Genomic DNA, 17,031 nt, shown 5'->3' with positions numbered 1-17,031 from the left:
GCCCAGACAGGCTTTAATATACTTACATACGAGTATACAAGTCTTTTGTTGTCCAGAGTGAGTTTTAATCTGTTGTCTAAATAGTCTTTTCAGTTGTCGGAAGCGTCTGTTGAGTTCTGTTCTCTTAAGTCCTGAATATGAGGATTCCATGTAAGCCTACTGTCAAGGTAAAGCCCAAGGTAGCGGACTACTGGTTGACTACTGGTAAAATTAATTTTAAATCATTATTTTGGGTTTAAGAAGCAAAGACAGTTAGTTTTAAATAAAAAAAAATGTAATTATAAGACGTTTATTTTTTAATTAAGAATTATGTAGTAGGTTACTAATTATGTAGACCACCACAAATATTCCTGATACTCCTGCTCCCAGTTCTCCAACAAAACCAACCAAAAATCAATAATTACTAAAGAATATACAAGCATTTTTTTACATTAATTTTCAACAGCCCCATCAGATAACTTGAATAATTATTGCAAAGATAAGTAAACTTCTATCTCCTCTTGATCTGTGAAACTTTGCAACTATGTGTGTACAATCAAACAAGTTTTGTTTTCTTAAGCCCATATTCGAGAGAAGCCTAAATAACTGGAGATATCTTTGGAGTGAATACAGTTGGCTGCATTAGACATCAACACTTTAATGTTTACTTGTTAAAACAATTCAAGTTAATAATTAAAACAAATTTGGACCAGATCTTTAAAAAAAAAAAATTATAATTCTTTTTATGTATACATAGTATATTTAATGTTTACTAAATAAATAATTTTCTTTTCCATTTCTTTTTATTGTTTTCAGAACCGATTGCATTTTCCATGGTGGACGGTGATCAAAATGTTACAGAAAACAAAAGCGGTATGATAAATTGTGAAGTGTTTGGTGATCCACGGCCAACCATATTATGGCATGCTAAAGGGAAACCTGTGCAAGGTAATTTATGTAAATCAAATTTTTGTTTTTCCTACAGAGGTGGAGGTTTCTAAAAGTCATTTTTCCCATGTTCGTCATGGAAAAGCGTCAGTCATTAGCGTGCGCGGTGTGTTACTAAAAATCAGTGCACTTTAATAATACTGCAGTTCGATTAGTGGAAAAATTATAGATTTTCCCGTAAAAATATTGAAAAACATCATTTTTCTTTAATATTTCAAATAAATTTTATTATGTACATTTTCAATTATTTTAGATGAATTATTATTTTTCTAGCTCTCATTCCAGAGGATTTGCGATAAATATTTTTCCCCAAATACAGGGTATTCCAATGGAAATGGACTTTTTTAAAAAAAAAAAAAAATCATTCCCTTATTTTATTCCAGTTTGCTGGAAAGTGCAGAACTTAATTTAACCATTTAGCAGAACCCTGAGGGGCTTGTAACAATTAAACCCAACTGTCACTCATCGTCCTATACATTTTGTTGAGAGACCAATTAAACATTTTAGTGTATCTTGCTCAAGAATATTTCAAAATAGAATAGTTAAAAAAAAATAATAATAATAATTCATTACGAATGTGATTGGAATGGTTTATAAATCGATAAAGGTATTCGGACATTTACACCGAATTTCGTCTTGCTTCTAATATCGTATTTATTTCTAGATATTTTCTTTATTTTGAATGGTTCTCAGATATCTTTGATGTTAACAATCGTAGCATGCATGTTTACTCTGTCCCTGACCGGTTTTGGACTTTCATTCCTGCGATTAGATATTGATTTTGGTTTAGAGATTTAGACTTCAATTATGCTTTAGCCTCACCCTGAGTGTATTGTGAAAAAAATTCACTAAACTGCATGAAAGTATTATAATTAATAGAATTTTGTTCAAGGAGTAGTAATATAAATAATTAAAATGAAAACTTACGAGGGTCGTTTGAAAAGTCCGTGCAAAGTCAGAGAGATAGCACCACTGGCGCGTATCGAGGTTATGTTTAGTTAGTAGCATCTCTTGGAAGAACACACACCAAGTTTCAGCCAGATCGGTCTATTTCTTTGTGTTTGGCATTCGTTTGAATCGAGGAAGTCGAGTGATTTTCAAAAAAATGGACGAAAAAGAATTTCGTGTGTTGATTAAACACTACTTTATGAAAGGCAAAACGCCTGAGGAGACTAAAGAGAAGCTTGATAAACATTATGGTGACTCTGCACCTTCGATTAGAACAGTTTATAAGTGGTTTCAAAATTTTCGGAGTGGCCATATGGCAGCACAAGTGACGCTGAACGTTCTGGACGCCCTGTTGAGGTTACTACTCCAGAAATCATTGATAAAATCCATGATATGATGATGGATGACAGAAGAGTGAAGGTGCGTGAGATTGCTAGTGCTGTGGGCATCTCGAATGAACGGGTACATAATATTTTGCATCAACATTTGGACATGACAAAGCTATCCGCAAGATGGGTGCCGCGATTGCTCACGCTTGACCCAAAAACGAAATCGTGTGAAGTGTTGCAAGGACGGTTTTGCAGCTGTTCCAGAAGAATCCGCAGGACTTTAAGCGTCGTTTCGTCACTGTGGATGAAACATGGATACATCACCACACTCCTGAGACCAAAGAACAATCTAAACAATGGGTTACCAAGGGGGAATCTGCGCCAAAAAAAGGCGAAGACCGTTCCTTCGGCCGGAAAGATTATGGCGACTGTCTTTTGGGATTCGCAAGGAATAATCCTCATCGACTATCTGGAAAAGGGTAAAACTATTACAGGTGCATATTATTCATCGTTATTGGACCGTTTGAAAACCGAGCTGCAAGAAAAACGCCCACGATTGGCCCACAAAAAAGTCCTTTTCCATCACGACAACGCACCAGCTCACACCTCAGCAGTTGTGGTCGCAAAATTAATGGAAATAGGGTTCCAACTCGTTTCACATCCCCCCCTATTCTCCAGACTTGGCTCCCTCGGACTACTATTTGTTCCCCAATATGAAGAAATGGCTGGCGGGAAAAAGATTTTATTCAAACGAGGAGGTGATTGCAGAAACGAATGGCTATTTTTCAGACTTGGACAAATCCTATTATTCGGAAGGGATCAACAAACCAGAGCAGCGTTGGACGAAGTGTATAAGCCTAAAAGGGGACTATGTTGAAAAATAAAAAAGGTTTACCCCAAAAAATTAAGTAGTTTTTATTTTTGCACGGACTTTTCAAACGACCCTCGTATTTAGATATCGAACTATTTTAATACCTGATTTGAAAGAAAACCACGTCTTACCAAAGTTAATAAAGTAATAATGAATGTTAAATTTCAATTTAATACGACTGAATTAGTAAATGATAATGGTTGAAAAATGGAATGTTAGATCAAAATTAGAAAATTAAATACTAAAATTTAAAAAATAATATATTTCTGTGAATTTACCTTTTAAAGAGCTATTTCAATATTAAATGTTTTGTCTTTTACATTTATAAACTACTCACTGTGAAGTTTCAAATTTAAGATTCTTGTTTTATTTCAAATGTTTACTCAAATTAATGTGACTTGAAAAATAAATAATCACGAACTGTTAGCTTTTTACAAACTTCAAATACGGACACAAACACGTAACCATATTTTTATGATTCGTCAAACTAAAATTCACCCAACAGCAAAGAAATTTAAGAGGGTCCGACATGTTCACGTACACCTTTATGTCCATAAAATTGTTCAAGAGCATCCTGATTGGTCGGAAGTATGAGAAATTATGTAACCTTTCTCATTTGCTAACCTTATCTCATTCGGTCAATTCAGTGAATGTGTTTATCAATCTTTCTTCTCAGTATATATCGCACATTTAACGAAAGAATAGAAAAAGTAGCTAAATTTACTAAATTTTAAAACTGTTGCAGGCGAACGATACAAACAGATGCCTAGAGGGTTATACATATCAAATGTAACATTACAAGATGAGGGCGAATATCAGTGTAAGGCATATCAAATTACCGCAGGAATAAGTAACATGCAAACTAAAACAATAAATTTGAACGTGCAATGTAAGTGTGCTGAAACTTTCTCTTTATTTATTTAATTCTTTGGGGGAAAAAACAGCATTTTACCTCTTTCGAAAAATTAAAAAGTAATAGCTCTAAACATTCTTTCAGATAAGCCGAGATGGAATGATATAGAAGGAAATACTTCTTATGGCTACATCGGTGGTGTTGCTAATTTGAGTTGTGAAGCATTGGGTAAACCACCTCCTGATTATAGATGGACCAAAGATGATACTGATCTTGATCCGCAGACAACCACAATTGTTAACGAAAAAAAGCGTTCAGTGTTAATGGTAAGTACTAGAATTTACTTTTAGATTTTTCTTTTTCGTGGTCTGTTTTCACCTAACTGTCTGTGTCGTTACTGGCGATTATTTACAAACCAGAAAGTACATTATAATAATACACAAAAAAAATATCATGATTATATTGACAATGAGCTTAACGTTAGTGAGTTCTGTGACTTGAAGATTGTCCTGCGCATTGCTTAATTAATCGAAAATGTTAGCATCTGGCATAGGATACAAAACAAAACAAAAAACTTAAAACATGTTTATCAATACCAATTTTCCATATCAGGTTAAGATGGTTGACAAGAAAGTATTGGGCAAATATGAGTGTACAGCTGTGAATTCAGTTGGCCAAATCAGGAAAGTTATATCGCTGGGAGAAGGTGTAAAGCCATTACCTCCAGCATCAGTATCAGTGCATACGGTCAACGCGAACACTGCTCAAATTGGTGTTATACCACCTTCTGCTTCCACCAACCATCTACTGGGTTACAGGGTAGAATTTACCAAAATACAAGATGACTGGAGTCGAGCAGAGTATCAAGATGTGGAAACAGGTTAGTTAGATTTTTAAATTCTTTTACAATTAGCAAGCAGTAGAATTAAAACTGTCCGGTAGGACAGTTGTATAAGGGTTGACCATCAAAAACTGCACGAAAAAGCGTAACGTTGAAAAACACCCAACTTTGACAATTTTTTTCTCTTTTTCTATAAAAGATAAAATTCCCAAATTTTCTTTAAATCTTACTCCAAACCCTCCTTTATAACTGTAATTTTTTTGCAACCACCCAGACCTAATAGGTTTTGAGAAAAAAGTTGCCGAAAATGAGCAAAAACGGCTTTTTCAAAAAATGTTCTTGTTCTTATTGTTGTTACCTTTTTTGTAAACAACGTAGCGCCTAAACGCGTGAACCGTACATCGAATTGGAGAGGAGTTAGCCCCCTTTGTGTAAGGCCCCCTCCAAAATTATTATTACTAATTACTCTGTAAATCTTGGCCCGATTTTGATAAAATTTGGTAGGGTGATAGGGTTAGGGCTCCCCTACGTAACATTAAAGCGACGATCAGCTCTAACACTTTTTAAGGGGAAGTATAGCAATCGTTTCAAATTATCGACACGTGAACCGATTTTCATGAATGAAGTGTCATTCGAATCGAAATTTTGTACAGATTTGCACTTTAAAAGTCTCGACGCCGTGCCTCATAAGGAGGGGAGTTTGCCCCACCCAAATAAGACCCTTTCTAAAACTATTATTACCAATATTTCTATAACGCTTAGTCCGATTTTGATAAAATTCATCCCGAATAAGTGGTTAAAGCTCCTCTACGTGGCTGTGAAGTGCCATCTTGCTCTTACACCTACTAAGAGGAAGTACTGCAATCGTTTAAATTATCAATGAGTGAACCGATTTAAATCAATGAATTGTCGTTCGATTAAAAAATCTTTCCTCTTTGCCTTTTAGGGAGAAGTACTGCAATCGTAGTTTATTTTTCTTACTCCTCTTAAAAGGAAGTACTGAAATCGCAGTTTAATTTTGCTATTTACGTACAAATACCTTCCTATGTTATTCAAAACGCTTTTTCAAAAAAATTGTTATTGAGGATGGTTTGGGGGAACGCAACTATAATCATTCTATAAAAAGATCTCTCCAGTGGTAGTTACGGTTCAGACTTAACACCTTATCAGATTATAATGATAGAATTGCTTATTCCAAATTTTAAAAAAATCTGTAAAGAAGATATGTAACTTTGTAAAATAGACAAAAAGGAAAATCTATCCAAAAGGTACAAAAATCTCCTTAACAAAAACTTACAGTTTAAAATGTTAAGTATAAGGGTTGATTAAACGCCAAAAGGTACACAAATCAGCGAGTACCCAACATTTCATTAATACTTCATTAATAGTCAAGTAATTCTACTGCATTAATTTTCATTAATAAGTTATTTTTTAGAATTTATTAGATGTCACAGACCCTTATGCTGGCCATTTTCGTCTACAAAATATATGTTCAAGTAGCACTGTAGATTGACTGTAATATCTAGTTATTTATAATAATCAAAATATTAATTACAGGTTAAAAAGAAAAAAAAATATGAGGCTAAAAAATTCAAAACTTTTTTTTATAAAAAACTTACATTAATGATTTTATTTTATTTATTTATTTTTATTTTTAAATAAAAATCGTCGGTTTAAGTTCATTCTTCGATTAAAGTAATTGTTATTTTATGAAGTAGTCAAACGTTTATAGTAATAGGTAATAATTATCTGGCTTTATCGCAAATAATACAGTTTTCTTCAATTATATTCTCAATCTAGGTATTCATCCCACAATGTTGTATATATGTAATATAAAGTAAATAAGATATGCATATTTTTAGGACAGCTAATTATTCCAGGATTTTACTATAAGTAAAATTAGGGGGCTAAATTAAATTACAATTGAGAAATGAATAATTGTTGTTGAATAATCTACTTGTTATTATCTGTGTATTATTTGTGCTCACGAATATTTCGGTAAGACGAATTCAAGACAGTAGCCTACTCTAACTTTGTCTTTTTCTACTTTAACATGCATGTACGTACATATATATGTGATTTATCATAATTATAACAAAAAAAATATTATAAATGAAGTGGCCAGCATAAGGGTCTGTGACGTTTAATCAACCCTTATACTTAACATTTTGAACTGTAAGTTTTTGTTAAGGAGATTGGGTAATGTTAAATAAGCTTTTGAAGTTGTGGCTAAGATTGGTAACCATTACATTTCACCATTTAAACTGTTATGTTTTTGAATAGGAAAAAGTTAGATTTGCGACAATTGGTAGAAGCTCAGTACAGTAAGCATTAGCTCTTTGTAATACGAATTCAAACTGGACAGTTTTACTAAAGTAACCTCTGGGAATTGAAAATGAAAAATGCGCTTTTTTTTCTCGTTTAAAACTTTACAATTGTGTCGACGATATATCAAATTCAACGTTTTAGACTTACTAGTTTGGTAGCAGAAATAAAACTTAAGAAAAAAAGGATCCTCTTGCAAATATAGTTATACATCTAAATCTAGGCAAGAAGTATACCAAATTTATTTTTTTTTTTAAATTGTATTGCTTTCAAGAAATACCTAAAATATTGGAAGTCAACTAATTAAAGACGCAATTACAGCTGGCTGATTTCGTTTAAAAGCTTATTGTCAGGACTTGGTAGCAGCTGGACCAAGTGTCAATTTTGAAGTTCTACGTTTATTTAATTTTATTTTTTGAGAACACCTCAGACAAGCGGATTCAAACACTCATACTGACTAAATTCAAATTTCAACTTTTTCAATTCTTTCATTGTTTTTTACTTCTAAAAAAATATATATACAATATATAATTAAATAAGATCATCAATAAGAATGACATAGTGCCGATGTTATCCTCCAAGTCGTGTAAACCTTTGCTTGAATATACTCGTAGAGCTATGGATTTGAGGAAAAACTTGACCTTCTAATACTTCCCATCTTTATAACTAAGTTTTCATTTATTTGCTAATATTTACACTTTCTTATTAACGTATACGTTAAAGCACTTCACATAATTCATATAATTTCTATTTTTCTTGTGTTTAATCACTTATTTAAATTATTTACCTCCCAGTAAAGATCTCTTATGTATCTGATAATTACATATACCATTGTTTATTAACGCTCCCTTCTACGTCTCCAATCATACTATACACTTTGATCTCAATATTCCTCTCATTTCTGGAAATAGCCCAATCTCCTTACACAAAACTCCATTCAGATCTACCACATCATTACAACCCTCTGATCCACAACAAGTCTACCAAAACACTTCCTTCAAATCCACAGCGCAGACTAAAGCGATCAGGTGGCCACGCGATCATCTCAACATATAACGCCGATCTCCTAGAATGGTTGCTGTGTAAGCTTGCCAACCTGGGCGAACTAACGGCTTCCATCACTGGATGGTCGTCGTTCACTCCAATCTCGCCCTTGGCGCACATGCATGTGCGCGTATATGTATGGATATACATACATATGCGTGCATGTGTATTTGTGCCATCCCTTATCACTCATCTCTTTTGCTTATTGTACTGCATACAGTTGCAAAATAAATAAATTAAAAAAAAAAAAGTTTAATAAAGAGTATACATTTTTTTATTGTAAAACTATTCAGTTTTTCTTTTACTTTGACATTAATCGAGTTAATCTTGTTTTGTTTGTTAAGATAATTTTGTTATTTTAATGTCTAGCAAACTCTGGCAGACGGCGTTAGCCATGCCTATTAATACTGTAAATAATTTTCTTTATTTTTGTTCATTCTTTTTGGTGACTGATTCATAGTTTCAATGGGATTGAAAAAATAACTGCCATTTCAGTCTAGTAAAATTTATTTTACCGAGCTTTCGACCTAGGGACTAGGTCATCTTCAGGGCTAGTTTAGAAAGTAATACTATTACATTTCAGGGTTGGTGAACCCTTAGGGTCTTTATTTTTGTAATTTTTTGTACTTTTGTATTTTGTAAATAAAAAATAGATAAGTTCATCTTAATTAAGTACTGTAAAATGTTTTACAGATGAATCCGGCAGTTTGGTGACCATAGTGAATCTCTGCGAAAGTACAGAATATTTCTTCAGGGTAGCTACAAGAAGTGAATCAGGTTTAAGTAATTTTTCTGAACCACAGGCGTTGACTACATCTTCAGCTGTATTATTAGAAGTAGTACCCAAAATATTACTGATTATATTGGTTACCATATTGTTATAGCTATAAGCATTTCCTATAAGCAATGGTGCTGGGTTCTGGAGCTATGCGCTGTTACCGGGGGGAAAGTTAGAAGTAAACATGGACAATCAATAATCGAAAACTTTGATATTCATTAAGAAAGAAATTATTCAGTTTCTTAGGAACATCTCTCTCCTAAAATTAATTTATGCATCCACTATTTTGACCAAAAAATAACGTTATATTTTTATTTTATTCTATTTTCACTCGATTTAATTAAATGACATTTTTTAATAAAAAATAAAAAAATGGTAACAGTAAAAAGGTATCCAACCAAGAAGGCCTTAATTCTTTTTGAAGAGAGAGTTAATGTTTTAACTCCCGTTTTGGAGTTTTATATTTAAGAAGAAAAAGAGAAAAATAATTTTTAAATGACTGTGTGACAGTTATTGAAAACGTAATGCAGTTAATTAATTGTTGATGACCAAGTATTAGAAAAAATTGCATTATTTTGAATTTTAAGATGCTAAAACAATGTTGTTTACATCAGTTGCATGAGTAGGTTCTTTACACAACCACGCTTTGACAAGTCATCACATGAAAATTTGGCTCAATCGGATAAATTGCATAATTCACTACGTAAGTTTTATTTTACTTACTTTTCATAACATTCTTAAACAAATCTGAAAATAAATTAGGATTTTTGACATGTGGCAAGTACGAAAGGTAGCCGTTTTGATTTTCATTTATTTTATTACACCAAGCTGAAAAGATTTAGATGGGTGAAGCGAATAGAAGAAAAATAGATTCCGAGATTAAGAGGCATCTCAGTTTAGGCGAGAAATGTTAGCCAATGGTGGACTCCTGAACTAAACCGAATTTTCCAGAACTGAGACTTTTGTTAAGGAAATTACGGGGCTTCTATGGACATTATAAGAAATTTGCCCTCTTCCATGTTTTTCAAGATTACCTAATACAGGCTGCTTACTCTAAGCCACACCCAGAAAAATCGGAACCACCTTGTGCTTAGGCGATTGTAAATCGAAGTTGGAGGAAGCGCCTTCCAATAAACTTTAATCAGTGAAAGGTTACAAATATTTCTTATCAACTAGCTGTCCAATCCTAGCGATAGTTACAGAGTCCTCAAAAATGACAAGAGTTTTTTCAATTTTGTTCACCAGTTACCGCATCCAAAAGAAGCTTTATTAGTTGAGTTCTTCTTAGATCTAGAAGAAGGAATAAGCTCCTATTTTCAATAAGTTTTTTTGGCAATCATTTTCAAGTGCCTGTTATAGCCTACTCAGGACTCTGAATTTTAGTTTTTTTTTTTTTTTTTCTTTTTTAGCCTACGGTATCTTTTAAAAGGCATACAAAATAAGGAGTAGGCTCTCATTCTGCTCTAGAAACTGGTAGGAGATGTCCTGTTTGTTTACAGCAGCAAAGGATTTTGGGGAGGGATTTGTTTGCCGCCAGATGATCCTGAAGGACTAACTACTCTCGAACCAAGAACGTTCATTTACGCTAATGGCTCGGGTCTTCTCCATTGCATTAGCGTGTAGGGTCGTCCAGATCATGTGTCTTTAAGAAACCCAGCTCAAAGCAAAACTGGACTATTTTTCCTTGTTACACCGCCATAGTCGTGGAAATGAGGAAGATTTAGGCGCGTGGCCGCCAATGAGGAACTAATTAGATTATTTTGCTTTCCAGAACATTCTCAGCATGACTTCATTAAGGTTTTGCACTATTGGTGTTTGAGGAGACTCCATTGGCTCCCGAATAAAAAGTCTAAATGTTTTTTTAAGGTTATTTGCATAAGGGACCAAGTTGTATTTGTATTTGTCCTATTACTCTATTGTGCTCAGTCCTCTCTTTCTTTCTCTAGTGTCTTTCTTCCTGTCTTGTTATGTTTTGAAATGGCAGTAAAATAGAACACCTGATAATTTGACAATTATAAAAAGTGCATGAAATTGATCATGTGATGAAAAGTCGTGTAATTTGGATATTAAACGCAATATTTATTTATTTTTTATGCAAGATAATTTTTTTTCCCCCCAAATTGAGGAGTCCAAAAAAACGATGAGTAATAAGGACCATCATCACTTCCGAATATTACTTGGTATTAGATTGATTTTCTACACATCCAAACTCGAAGTTAATTTTCAAGCACATACTTCCTAGATCCTGGAAAAAAAATGTACCAAATACAAATTAATAATATTTTGGTGAGGGGAAGGGATTAGCTATAGCTATGGGTTAGCGTATTGGTTCCCACGCGGAGGTCCCGAGTTCGAATCCAGCTGCTGACCCTTAGATTTTCTCTTCCTAGTAGCTTCTTACAGCTCTACTGTCCGGTGATGGACAGTGTTGTCTGAAAAGAGAGAACACCCCGTCCGGAGGCCGGCAGTACACTGAAAAAAGCTCCATGCGCCAATAACCTTAGATGTTAAAGCGCCTTAAATCATTAAAAATAATAATAATAATATTTTGGTTATTCTTAGCCTTCTTTTGAAAAAAAACGAAAAATCTCTAGAAAAAATTTGTATTGGATCCATATTATTTCTTGGTTAATGTAGTCACGATTATATGTTGCAATAAAAATTATTTATGTACACTACACACTGCAAATAAATAACCTAATTCAGATAAAAAAAAAAAAATAATAATCTTCAGCCAATTCATATAGCGAATGTAATTTCTATAAATCTTTTAATAGTATATGAATTTATTTAGTTGAACTGTTTTGCTAACCTAATAAATTCCCAGCTTATAAAGGCATAAATTTAAGAAAAATATTATCGTAATAAGGATTTAGGGTATCATGTATTAGCCATGAAGTGTATGTTTATGAATATAAGGTTATCCTTATAATATAAGGGAATCCTTATAATAACAACACTTTTTTTATACAGCCTTCAATCTATAAATATGCGAAAATATAGTCGTTTGAAAAGTTGTGGGACCTTCAGCTTCGACGAGAAGCCGTTTTTTCCCAAACCGTTGAGAGGAGAAGATTAATGGGCCCACAGTGGAAAAGTTTTATTTCTGTAGACCGTGAGGCATTAAATAAGTTTTTGGGTTTATAAAATATTGAACTATATTTGTTGTAATTTGGGTCGTTTTCTATCGATGTCCCAACCCTATTCTTCAGCTACTGTTAACATTTTTTAATTATATAGATAAGTGTAAAAAAATGTCGAAATATTTCTTAAATATAAAGAAGGTTTTGGTTAAAAATTTATTGTACACTGCCTTTTATTCGAAGTTTATCACCTAGTGATGCTATTTCATATGCTGTTGAAGTTATTTTTCGAAAGTAATTGGTGATGCATTGGCATCAACATAAATCCTGACGCTTCTTCTTGCCTTATCTTCAGTTTTCTTGAGGAATCTTTTATTTCTGCAAAACCGAGTGCTCTCTATTTAAAGTACATTAATACTGTGTCAAGGATGGCACAAGTATTAGGAAAAAAAAAAAAATTGTCATTAGGATTGTTGGACTATATTATGATTAAGCGGGAAATCGGATTCTCTTTTAGTAGTTTTGTAATTTCTTTGCAGCTAGTTGATAAGGTTTTGCGTAAACCGGTGTTCCTATAGAGAAATACGAGTATTCAATGCATGAAAAGATTGGGGAGCGACTTACCTTCAATGGTGTGCTGTATGTGCTTGAATTTTAAGATGTCGTCCTTTTCTCTATAAAAAAGATTGATTGAGCGCGGACCTAACCACATTTTCCAAAATAAATTGATTGCTACATTGGCTTGCTTTGCGCTGGTTTTCTCATTATCAATTCTAGAAATTCCCTGTGCGCTATAACGTGTCTGCAATGATATTTTCTTTTCCGCTTATATGATAAATATAAGTGAAATATTGGTGACGTAGCCATCTCGGTGAAGCTTTCTGATTTTTTTTCTGTCTAAACGCAAAACATTTAAAGGTTTATGATCTGTAAAAATTGAATCCGAATTTCAATTTTCAGACGCTACGTACTTCTACAATTAACCGATTATTCCACACAAGATTTTGACAAAAATTGAAACATTTGCGGTTCTTTTATGTATTCGAAACATTTGGAATGAAATAAATAAATAAAACAAAAGTTTTAAATCTATAAGTCCGTATAACCTATGCCCGTATAACCTTATAGAACCTTTATCGAGTGATTCGTACGGAGATAGTTTATTAGACCAATCTCAGGTTTATTTTGAAATTTCTATTGATTTAACATAAATCACCAAATTAATTTCTTATCATAGATCTTAGCAATACACTAATGATTAATGTAGATATGGCATACATAAATGTATATTTTCTTTTTATTGGGAACACATTTGTAAATAAGCCATTACATTTAGTTACAAAAATGAGATAATTGTAAAGGGTATGCTAATTGTACTCATGGCGAAAGCAAGAGAGAACACCAAATTAGCCTGAGCTAAGTCAGAATGACTAAACATTATAGTGGAAAGCTTGTCCTTTTTCCATTAAATAAAATATTTCTAAAATCTTTGATTTTATCCTGTCGCAGCAGGCATGTTTATTGTAGCCCTGACTGGTTTCGGATTTCCATCCATCAGCAGAGGTAGATTAATTAGTTTGGTGTAGAGATTTGCGACTTCAGTTAAGCACCCGTCTCACACTACACTTACGGACTCTGAATCATTTGCGGGCTACGTCGGATGGAATCAAAAGATATTATCCAGCACGGCGGGGGACCTAACCACACATTTCCATTATTTCTAAAAATCACTTAAGATGTCTCAGGCCCGTGATCCACAGGAAGTGGATTGCGCTTTCATACGACTTCATAGCGTTCTGAGAAAACGCTAGTTGATTTTCCACAAGGTGAGGGATAAAGAATATTTTTTGCCTAACTATCATACGTCTACTTTTACGATTAGGATGCGGTGCTTCGTCCTAAGATAACCGAATTCCACAGTATCGCAAGTATTTAAACTGTAATTCACATCACCAATTTTGTTGTTTGTGATAAATGTTCTAAACTAGAAGCAACTGATGAAAAAAAATTCTGTATCTTTAGTCTGTGACTGCTCGAATTTAGGTTAGCTTTTTCCATAGACTGCACTGAAATAAAAAACTATTTCAAAGCAATAAACAAGTAAAATATATATGTATAAATAAGAGCTCAAAACTCCTAAATTAATCGATGTTTGTTAATTACCTTAAATAATCATTTTAAAATTAATTGAAAAGTCTGGCAATAAATAAAATGCCTAAATGCCCGTCGATTCTGGTTTATTTTATATCTTTTCTTAGCCTAAATGTTTATATATATAGAAATAAATATATAATATAGTTGGTCAGTTTATAAAAACAAACGCTTTGGCCAAACGATTACGGCTCAAAAAATTTCTACTTTCCATTGATTTTTTAGCTAAAGCTAAGTTTAAAATATGTATAATAAATCCAAACGCCATTAATTAAGAAACATAGACGATCTTTCAAAAAAATTTTAATGAATTTAATTTTCTTTCAAGGCATAAAATGCTTAATGTTTGAGGATTTTTCATTCCTTTAACTACTCATGCAGAAAGTATCAAACAGTTCTTCCAGAACAGAACACACTCTTTATACTATATATATGTATAACAACACAATTAGACATTACAAAAGTTATACAATATAAACTAATGAAATGTTGGCATTTATATATTTTATTTATTGCTATTCCTCTCAAACAATTTTACAATAGATTTTATTATTACTGATGGCTCATGAATATCACAACAACATTAGTTATTATTTTAAAAAAAAAAAAAAATGGCCAAGTCTCTAAAAGTAAGATATTTCCATCTTCCATCAAAATTGATTAGCACTCCGTATCTAAATTCTGCTTTCCATTGATTTTCAAATGGATAACTTACTTTACTCGCATTTCCATTGATTTTATTGCTGGAGCTATGAAGTAAATTATTGTTTTATAACTGTATAATCTTCAGTTTTTTGCAGACACTTGTTTTTTATTAAATATATTCACAATTCTAGGTTCAGAAAATTTCTGACTAATTAAAAAAGAAATTATATTACACGCAAGATAATAAAAAATAAATAAATGTAAACTTACGTTGTATGTAAATATGATAAATATTTGTTACAATTGTAAATAAATTAGGAAAATAAGAAGTACATTATTTTCTGCAAATTAATGTCAAATGTAAAGATTATAAGTTGTACTTACGTAGATAAAAAAAAATGTGTAAAGAAATATATATAAACAAATACTGTTTTTAAGTGTAGTATTTATTATTTACACCTTTTTATATAAATCTTTTCATAAATTTAGGATGGAAGATTTGCGAGGAATCGGTCAAATAAAACAACTCGTCTTTTTGCCAACGTTTCGACAAATATATTATCCTCTTCAAGGCGTGGCTATGCGGGCTTTAAATTTTAAATAAATTCCATTAAAATTTGTGGTCTACTGTGATTGTTTAAATAAAAAATTTTAACGGAAAAAAATCTGTTGCAGGTTGTTAGTTGATGATGATCTTGTATCGTTTAACTTCACATTTTGATTACTTGTTTTCAGCAGCTGTTGTATGTATCACTATCAACTAAAGAAGACTCTAGGAATTAACTTAGGAAACGTTGCAAAAGATCAGGGTTCATTTTTAACTTGAAAAAGCATTAATGATTTAATGATTAATGAAGTATTAAGTATCAATGATTTAATGAAACGTAGTAAAAACTTTAAAGAAGTTATAAAAGGTAAGTTAATGTCTATGGAGAAGGATAAGCTTTTACTTATGCTGAAAGAAAGAGCAATTTGGTGTTTAAACCATGCAGACCCGCAGAGCATAGGAATCTTTTAGTAGTGGAAGGGAATGAAGCTTATGGATAAATTTATACACCAGTTATCAGTCTCCGTCTAAACCACCAGATCAGCAATGTGCAAGTATTGCGTAAAAAAACTAAGTATTTTAACCAGTGCTAAAGGATACAATAGGATCATGTAGAACTCGGGAAGAAAACTTCAAAAAATATTTTCTAAAAAGTAGGATACTAACCTAGTGAATCCAGTGAAAAGATATAATTCCCCATTTCAATTCACACGTTCAGTATCAGTTTTGCAGCAATAGTGGCTGCCAAACATGTACACCCAACACAACATAGCCTTTCTACCGAAATGTTCCAATACTATTTGAAATTTAAAATGTAATAAAATCTGTCGTACCTGGTAATTCCAATCCGCGACCTTCAAAAATCAGCTAATTTTGGAGCTTCCAAAAAAAGAGAGAAATAGAGAAATCTTCCTTAGTTTTACTGGAATTTCCTTCCTTTCTGTTGCTATCATTCTATTTTCAAGCCAGGCCTGCATTGTACACGTTAGGTGGGCTTGTTTTGGAAGTATGGGTTCCGAAAAGAGAGAATAATAGAGAAATCTTCCTTAGTTTTACTGGAATTTCCTTCCTTTCTGTTGCTATCATTCTATTTCCAAACCAGGCCGGCATTGTACACGTTAGGTGTGCTTGTTTTGGAAGTAGGGGTTCCAAAAAGAGAGAATAATAGAGAAATCTTCCTTAGTTTTACTGGAATTTCCTTCCTTTCTGTTGCTATCATTCTATTTTCAAGCCAGGCCTCCATTGTACACGTTAGGTGGGCTTGTTTTGGAAGTAGGGGTTCCAAAAAGAGAAAGAAATAGAGAAATCTTCTTTGGTTTTACTGGAATTTCCTTCCTTTCTGTTGCTATCATTCAATTTTCAAGCCAGGCCTGCATTGTACACGTTAGGTGGGCTTGTTTTGAAAGTAGGGGTTCCAAAAAGAGAAAGAAATAGAGAAATCTTCCTTCGTTTTACTGGAATTTCCTTCCTTTCTGTTGCTATCATTCTATTTCCATGCCAGGCCGGTATTGTACACGTTAGGTGGGCTTGTTTTGGAACTAGGGGTTCCAAAAAGAGAGAAAAATAGAGAAATCTTCTTTGGTTTTACTGGAATTTCCTTCCTTTTTGTTGCTATCATTGTATTCTCAAGCCAGTCCTGCATTGTACACGTTAGGTGGGCTTGTTTTGGAAGTAGGGGTTCCATAAAGA

The 17,031-nt window shown here is 32.9% G+C and overlaps 1 protein-coding gene and 1 long non-coding RNA gene across 3 annotated transcripts in view; one reads left to right on the top strand and one right to left on the bottom strand.

Annotated features, from left to right (window-relative positions):
- Window positions 1–3,825, bottom strand: part of LOC141457228 (uncharacterized) — a 116,133-nt gene extending 112,308 nt beyond the window's left edge. Inside the window, exon 1 of the long non-coding RNA XR_012460276.1 lies at window positions 3,354–3,825. This is a non-coding gene — a long non-coding RNA (uncharacterized lncRNA). The remainder of the gene's footprint in view (window positions 1–3,353) is intronic.
- The window catches only part of LOC141457226 (limbic system-associated membrane protein-like), a 168,541-nt gene extending 153,309 nt beyond the window's left edge, over window positions 1–15,232 (top strand). For both annotated transcript variants that reach the window (XM_074133906.1, XM_074133907.1), the window contains exons 4-8: window positions 796–927; window positions 3,821–3,964; window positions 4,073–4,254; window positions 4,541–4,808; window positions 8,832–15,232. In XM_074133906.1, the coding sequence (XP_073990007.1) occupies window positions 796–927; window positions 3,821–3,964; window positions 4,073–4,254; window positions 4,541–4,808; window positions 8,832–9,022 (917 nt within the window). In that variant the 3' untranslated portion in view covers window positions 9,023–15,232. The remainder of the gene's footprint in view (window positions 1–795; window positions 928–3,820; window positions 3,965–4,072; window positions 4,255–4,540; window positions 4,809–8,831) is intronic.
- The last annotated feature ends 1,799 nt before the right edge of the window (window positions 15,233–17,031 follow it).

Source organism: Rhodnius prolixus, unplaced genomic scaffold, assembly GCF_049639745.1.
Source record: "Rhodnius prolixus isolate KJV_2025 unplaced genomic scaffold, Rpr scaffold_10, whole genome shotgun sequence".
NCBI lineage: Eukaryota > Metazoa > Arthropoda > Insecta > Hemiptera > Reduviidae > Rhodnius > Rhodnius prolixus.
Note: the sequence above shows the minus strand (reverse complement) of the source record. Positions and strands in the feature narration are given on the sequence as shown.